The following is a 7,753-nucleotide window of genomic DNA, read 5'->3' on the forward strand; positions in this document are numbered from 1 at the left end:
TGAACCCATCCCCTACTGAGTCCATCCCCCACTTAATCCATCCCCCACTGAGTCCGTCCCCCACTGAGTCCATCCCCCACTGAGTCCATCCCCCAGTAAGCCCATCCCCCACTGAGCTGTATCATCTACTGAGCTTTCCCCTCACTGAGTCCCTCACTCATTTGTCCCTTCTTCCATTGAACCCCTTGTCCCCATGGTACCCACTGCCCTATGAGTCCCCTCGCCTGCGCTAAACCCTACCCTCCCAAGTCTCTGTCCCCTTCCAGAGCCCTCGCCCCACACAGAGGCTGCATTTCCCCCACAGAGCCCTGCAATCCTCACAAAGCCTGCATTGCCTCACTGGTTTTTGCCCACATGAGTCTTGGTCCTCCCCAGCCACCTCCCCCTAGCAGCACCCGTCTTGAGGTTCTCCTTAGGCCCTGGGAGCACGCACAGGGCAGCCATGCACTGCACCTCACCTGAAACTGGCCGCCATTGAAGAGTACCTTCCATCCGTTCCCACCAGGACTCCATCTGCCTTGTTTCCGACGGTCAGGATCATGTGCGCAGGCTCCCTGGGGACGGGACTCATCAGTGGGGCTCCTCAGTGGGGCCCTCCTCATCCAAGCAGACCCTATTCTGGGTCCTGGTTCTCACAAGCCCGAAGGCCAGCAACTGCCCTTCCCAGAGCTGTGTGCAGCGGGGCCTGTCAGCCACGGCTTCTGGCCCCACCCATGGGGTCTCACACTTTCTCCCCACTCCATGGTGGGGGGCCAAATATTTGCAAAAGACTTATCCTGAGTCCAAAGCCCTCCATTCAGCCTCCACAGCAGACCCTGCAGGATGCAGTGTCTGCCTCAAATTTCCCCCGGTCGTGCCTTGGGCAGTGGGCACAGATGTGGTTGGTGGCCCTTCAGGCAGAGCTGGGGCACTTGGAGAAAGCCTATCTGAAGAGCATCCAATGAAAAGCTCCTCTCCTCTTACTAAAATTTAAACCCCTGCAGTGTGGGCTCTCCCTGAAGCCTCCCAGAAGCTGCTCTCACGAGGGTCACAGGGAACCGAACACCTGCTCATTTCCTTAGATATCCCACAGGCACCCCAGACTTCATATGTCTCCAATTAAACAGTTGCCCCTACATTTGCTCGTCCTCCTGTGTTCTGGGCCTTGGTGAGTGAGCCCCCATGAGAAACCTCGATGCCATACCTGTCTTCCTCCCCTCGGGTCCACTGCTGCCTGTGACCACCAACTCCCAGGGTGCCCACCTCCTAGACAGCGCTCAGACCCGTCTCTTCACTTCATCCTCTTGGCCACTGCTACACTCCAGACCCCCTCCTGACCTCATGCCGGCCCCCTCACCGCTCTCCAGGTCTGCAGACTGGAGACTCCCCAGCCGCCACCGTCCATCTGCCATGAGGCAGCCAGGGTCATTCTGCTAAGGCAGTGTCTCATCCCGAAACTGTCTTAAAAACTTGTCATGGAGGCCGGGCACGGTGGCTTACGCCTGTAATCCCAGCACTTTGGGAAGCCGAGGCAGGCGGATCACGAGGTCAGGAGTTGGAGACCAGCCTGGCCAACATGGTGAAACCCGTCTCTACTAAAAATACGAAAATTAGCTGATAGTGGTGTCAGGAGCCTGTAATCCCAGCTGCTCAGGAGGCTGGGGCAGGAGAACCACTTGAACCCAGGAGGCGGAGGTTGCAGTGAGCCGAGATCAAGCCTCAAGCCATTGCACTCCAGCCTGGGCAACAAGAGCAAAACTCCAGCTCAAAAAAAAAAAAACTTGTCACTGGATTCCTACTCACTTAGGTAAAGCCCAAAGCTCAGGTCATTCTTGTGCAAGAGCCTGGTTGGCCTGGGCCTGCCCACCTCACCAGCCTCATCTCAGGTGTCTCCATCCCTTTCTCCACCCACTGAGCCACTGGTGTTTCCTCAGCAACCCTGCATGGGGCTAGCACTTAAGCCACCAGGCCACCTTTGTGAGATCTGGGAAGAAACGCCCTTGGGACAGAGGCAGCGTTGCCTGAGGGTCCTGACCTAGTAAGTGCAGAGTGAGTTGGATTTCAGCCCACCCGCTCTTCATCTGTGTGTGTCTGTCCCCAGCAGCCTTGGTGCCATACCCCTAACTCAGGACCTGGATGTACCCTTCCCTCAACTGCAGTGCTCTTCCCATGCCACTCTACCTGGTAGTGACTCCTCCTCGTTCTTCAGGTTTCAGGATAAATGTGCAATGGGGAAGCCTTCTCTGACCACCCCAGACCGGGTCAGGCCCTGCAGTGTCCTCTGCACTCTCCCTCAGCAGCAACTCTTGAACTTCTGACAGCTCACTCTAGTCTGAGCCTATGAGGGCAGGAGGTGTGTCTGTCCCATGCCCTCTCTGTACCACAGCTGACCCACCAGGAGGGACCACCCCTTCTAGAGGTCCTTACAGCCCCCATCACAGGCTGGGCTGCTATCCTGGCTCTGCAGAAACACAAAGACTCCAAGAAAAGAAGCCGTTTCTCCAAAGCTCCCAGGGAGTGGGCGCCAGAGCTGTGAGGCCCACAGAGCCCAGGTCTGAGAGCCAGCAAGCCTAAGCTCTCATTCCGACTGTCACCAACCCACCCTACGACCTTGAGCCTCAGTTTCCCTTCCACACACGGGGAGGTTTGGACACAGGGTTTCTGAGGGCCTTCTCACTGCTACTAGAGCAAGAGCAGTGGTCCTGGGCCCACCTTGCCTGCTCAGGGGCCCTTGGGCAGCACTCACGGTTCCTCCTGGCACCAGAAGTGATTGACTGCAAAGGCGATTGCCACAAGGACCAGGAACACGGCCACCGCGATGAGGCCCTGCATCCAGGGCTGAAGGTTCCCCAGGCCTAAAACAGGGAGAGGGGCTGTAGCAGATGGGGCCACAGTGGGGCTGCATGCGCAGGAGAGCGAGGGGCCTCACTCCCCAAGGGCCCCACCTGTGCTGAAGGCCCTCAGCCAGCTGCCAGGACCAAGGAGACATTCTGGGGAGGCAGGGGTGGGATACGGCCCATCTGACCCACTCAAGCATCTTAAGCTCCACTGAGCTTAGGAAAAGGAGGGAGTTGGAGGAACGACAGAGGCTCAGAGAGAAAGGAGTTGAAAGGAGTGAGAAGCCAAGGAGGGAAGAGCCTTAGAGTGCTGTATCTGAGATCTAGGCATCCCAGAGCCTCTTTCCCTCCCCAAGGGGGGTCACACGCAGGGCTCAGGGAGTACTTGGGCCCCAGGGACCAAAGGGCAGCCCCCTGGACAGCCAACCTAGGCCTTGCAGCTGGGAGTGGCTCCCAGAAGGCTGAGGAGGACCCAGAGCTGACAAGACTGGTCTGGGATCTAGAAGATCCTGTTCTGCAGCAAGAGGTTTCTCTGATGATAAGAAGTGTATGAGAGTGGGAGACTCTTAGGGCGGCTCAGCTGGGGAGATCTGGGGTGCCTGGGGTACCCAGAGAGAGGAGTGGACCAGGACATCTTTAGAGGGGAAGAAGGGAGGGGTGAGCTCTTCTCTGGGTCTTGGGGACCAGGAAAGAAGCCTCAAAACCTGAGCTGCTTTTGGTTCCTCCAGCTGGGTGCCCAGGGACTAGGGTCAGAGATTAGGTTGAGGCCCCAACCATGCACCTTTCTCTATTTTTTTTATTTTTTAATAGAGACAGGGTCTTACTATTTTGCCCAGGCTGGTCTCAAACTCCTGGGCTCAGGCGATCCGGCCTTGGCCTTCCAAAGTGCTGGGATTACAGGCAAGAGCACCAGGTCCCTTCTCTGCTTTTTGACCCTTGACACCAACACAGTCCCTCAAGATTTCCCTGAAGTCCCTGCCTTCAGGCCCCTGCTTCCCCAAAGGACTTTCCTCTTCCCCAGCATCACTGCACTCCATGAGCCTGCAGGAGCTCAGCCCTGCAGAGAAAAGATCCTCAGCAGGGAGAGGTCCCAGGACAAAACACAGGTCAGCAGGAGGCTTCCGAGCGGTATTCTGCCTCCAGGCCAGAACACCTGCATCCCTATATTTTGAGGGACCCAGGCTGGACATCGGAAAACCTTCCTCTGGCTCACTCCTGCTCAAATGTCCTCCTTTGAGTCTACCAAAAGCTGTCCTGCTGCAGTGGAGAACTGACTTCTTCTCCGAGCCTGGCAAATATTGGGAAGGAGGAAGGAGGCTAGGAACTCTCTGGCCTGTAGTGAGGTCAGACCTCACTTATCTCCAGGGGAAGCAGAAGACACACAGTGTGATTATCCTCAGCTTCACACCTGCCAAAAAGCAGGGTTTGGGAGTCATTGTTTCCCTAGCGGTTCAGACTGCTCCCTCAGGTCAGTGGTGCTCAAGCATGGGGAGTTAGGGCTCAACCCTTGGAGGCCCCTCCCTGTTTCCTCCTAGACCCCGCAGCCAATTCCCTCCAGTCACCCCAGGGACCACAGTCCCTGCTCCTCCTCCCATGTGGGACTGGCACATACAGCAAAGGGCAGTGCCTGGGGCAGGAGAAAGGTGGTCTGAGCCCTGTCCTTTCTTGGCCTGCTGTGTGACTCAACCTCTCTGGTCTGCAGTTCCCCAGAGGGCTTCCAAGACCTGGGAGACAGAGTCGAAGCAGACACACATGAGAGCTTGGGGTGGGGGTGGGAGGGGAGCTCTGGAAGCATCTTTGCCAGTCCCCTCTGGACCAAGTCCTACCTGCAGAGTCCCCAGACTCTGGCTGCAGGTGCAGCCTGACAGTGTAGAATGAAAGCCAGACCTTGGCTGTGTTGCTTCACCAGGTGCAAAGCCCTTCTACACCCCTGACCTGGCACCAGCCCCAGGAGTTGGGCAGGGTTGGGCTTATTGTTCTCATTTTATGGGTGAGAAAATTGAGTCTCAGAAAGGGGCAGTGATTTGCTCAAGGTCACACATCAATTCAGGCAGAGCAGGACGAAGAGCTCAGATATTTGGGGGAATCACACTGGACACTGTTCTCTACCCAAGCCCAAGAGGCTGAGACGAAGCCCAAGCCTTTGAGGGGTGGCTTGGGCCCATTCTCACCCATCTTGTATCCCTGGGCCCCCTGTACTCAGGAACCAGCCACCCCTTGGGCAATGCCTGCTCCTGCCCTGTTCCTCCCCAAGATCCTAGAACCAACATTTCCCTGCTGTTGCCAGTTTTCACTCATTGAAAACAAGTGACAGGCAGAGACTTGGTTCAGAGGTCTCTGCCTTGGGACATTCTTTCAGCTAGCCCAGTCCCTGCTCCCCCTCCAAACTGTAAGTATCAAGGCCCTGGGGAGGGGAGCCAGAACACCACCTATCCACCCCTGGGGCTCCAGTGCCCAACCCTCTCCTCCTGAGCTACCTTGCTGACAGCTGGCAGGTGGCACTGCTGTGAGCAGGCCCAGAATGAGCAGGCTGAGGGCCAACATGGCTGCAGCAGCTCCTAGCCTTGCTTCTGGCCGCCGGTGTCTGGGCTCCTGGAGCTGCTGTGGCGTCTGTTGGTGTCCGCCTGAAATCAACCTGGGCTCAGTCTGGCCCTGGAGGAGAGGAGCTAGGAAGGAGGAAGGCGAGGGAGGGAGGAGAAATGAAGACGCGGCGTTGGAGAGAACCTGCCCTCCCTCCCATGGTAATGAGCTGCCAGGCCTGGCCTCCCCTGGCCGGTGCCCAGCTCACTTGTGCTGGCATTCGAGGTCATCTTACTGGGGCCAGCTAAGGAGGTGGCTATGAGGACCAAGCAGATGTGGGAGAGCCCCAGCCTCACCTCCACGCCCTGAGCTCCCTTTTCCTGGCAGTGGGGCTGGATTCTAGGGAAAGGGGTGACCACAGTCGCTCCTGCCTTGACTGAGCCCAGTGGGCGGGGCTTCTTGGAAGGCTGACAGTGGGATTAAGAAATGTGCTGGCTGGCTCAGGAGCCTGGGGAAAACCCCAGAAGCCCAGAGAAGGCTCAGAGCTGCCAGACTCCCCCGAGAGCCTAGCCTATTTCCTGTTCTCCCCCTCACCTGCCCCTACCCCACCAAGCCAAACCCTGGGACTCTAATGCTGGGACACACCACAGCTTCGGTGCCTTCCACGCCCTGGCCCAGCCCAGTAGCTTCCTAAATCCACCCCTTCCTGCAAAGATCTCCATAGAGAACCTGAAGGTCTCAGTCCCCAGCTTTCACAGCCCATGCCAAAGCCCTGACCCAGCCCAGCTGACCTAGGCCCAGTTCGGTTCTTCCTCTTGGCCCCAGATGTGGTCCCTGGAAACCGGGCAGGGCCTCAAAACAAGATACCGGCTTGGTCAGAGGCTTCAACACCCAACTTCAGATCCATCTCCACCCATGACAGAGGACAAAATGGGCAAACACAGCCTGCTGTGGGGGACAAAGGACGGACACCCCAGGTGGCAAGGTGCGATCTGGGGCCCGGAAGCCCTGGGCCCACCACCCTCATAGCCAAAAGCAGCATTGAGGGAGGCACATCTAGCCCCCTGGAACAGGGAGGCCCTGGAGCCAGAGCCCTCCAAAGAGGCAAAAGTCTCCCCAAGATCATGTGGTGTCCACCTGGCCCTCCAACTCAGGGACTGAGAGTGGCCCGAGTTCCTGTGCAGGCCCCTGACCAAGGGTCATGCTGGTCTCCTTGCCCCACCCCCACCCCAGAAGTATGGGAAGCTGAGATGCTGACTCCCTAGAAAGGAGCAGGTCAACTGGAACAAAGTCTCATCAGAGATGGAAGGTTCCTAGGAGCCAGCGCCTGAATTGAAGGCCCCTCCACAGCCTGTCTTTCCTGAAGCCACCAAACTCCTATTCATCAGGCCTCCTTGGCAGCCCTTCCTATGGCAGGATGATTCTGCCTTCCTGTTTCAGCGGGAGCACTCAGACATCATGCCTCAGGCCTGCTTCCTGTGTGTGTGGGGTGTGTGTGGGGTGTGTGTGTGAGGTGTGTGTGTGTGGTGGGGGTGTGTGTGTTCACATGCGTGTGCAGTCAGGCCCACTGCCATCCAAAGATGGAGTATCTCAAGGTGATCCGGGGGAACTTTGCTTGGAGTTGAGTGATGCCTCCCAAACATGTATATCCTGTCCTCCCTCCCACCCCCAACTTGGTGTCCTCAGAATCTTCTAGCACAGACTGGAGTAAGCACTGTGCATGTTAATGAACAGCCAGAGAATCACTGATTGGAACGTAAGGAATGGGGCTGAATTTAGCAAACATCTACTGGTGACTTTCCAAGAATTTTAAGGAGGGGAGTCACGTGGTCAGTTTTGCGTTTGGGAAAACACCTCTCCATGTAGTGTGGAGAGTGAAAGGGGCACGCAAAGGCTGGAGAAGAGGAGTCCGGGGATCTACTATAGTGGCCACACCACCAGTGCCTGGACCTGGGCAGGGAGTGGCTGTGGGAACAGATCTGAGCCCTGTTGAGGAGGTAGAGAAGCCAGGGTGTGGCTGCTAGAGCACAGTGCTGAACTGGGAGTGGGTACAGGTGGGAGGTGGGGGTGCAGGTGACTCCCAGGTTTCTGGCGTAGGCAGCTGGGTAGATGCTGGTGCCTCAGTAGGGGCCAGAGCAAGTTTGGGGGATGAGAGGATTGACGAGCTATAGATTTTGAGGTATTATGCTTGCAGTGCCTGTGGGCTTTCCAGAGGGAGACGTCTGGAAGGCTGCAGAATCCCTGGGTCTGGAGTGGGACATCTGGGAGCCGTCCGCGGCACAGGGATGGTAACTGAGGCCTGGGAGCTCATGGTCTCCCCATTGTGTGTAGCGGGGGTAGGGGTGTCAAAAGGAGAGCATAGAAAGAAAGAGACACGGCCCCAACACATAAAGGTCTTTCAAAGGAAGAAGGGGCAG

At 57.3% G+C, this 7,753-nt stretch overlaps 1 protein-coding gene across 2 annotated transcripts in view; it reads right to left on the minus strand.

Annotated features, from left to right (window-relative positions):
• The window catches only part of PDZK1IP1 (PDZK1 interacting protein 1), an 8,142-nt gene extending 1,669 nt beyond the window's left edge, over positions 1-6,473 (minus strand). The window contains exons 1-4 of one of the 2 annotated variants that reach the window (XM_011926223.1): positions 6,128-6,473; positions 5,294-5,440; positions 2,726-2,834; positions 459-554 (exon numbers count right to left, since the gene is read on the minus strand). In XM_011926223.1, the coding sequence (XP_011781613.1) occupies positions 459-554; positions 2,726-2,834; positions 5,294-5,360 (272 nt within the window). In that variant the 5' untranslated portion in view covers positions 5,361-5,440; positions 6,128-6,473. Of the gene's footprint in view, positions 1-458; positions 555-2,725; positions 2,835-5,293; positions 5,545-6,127 lie in introns of those variants that run through there. The other variant, XM_011926222.1, reaches the window with a different exon arrangement.
• Positions 6,474-7,753: the final 1,280 nt, after the last annotated feature.

This window comes from Colobus angolensis, unplaced genomic scaffold, assembly GCF_000951035.1.
Source record: "Colobus angolensis palliatus isolate OR3802 unplaced genomic scaffold, Cang.pa_1.0 Scaffold68, whole genome shotgun sequence".
In the NCBI taxonomy this organism is placed as follows: domain Eukaryota; kingdom Metazoa; phylum Chordata; class Mammalia; order Primates; family Cercopithecidae; genus Colobus; species Colobus angolensis.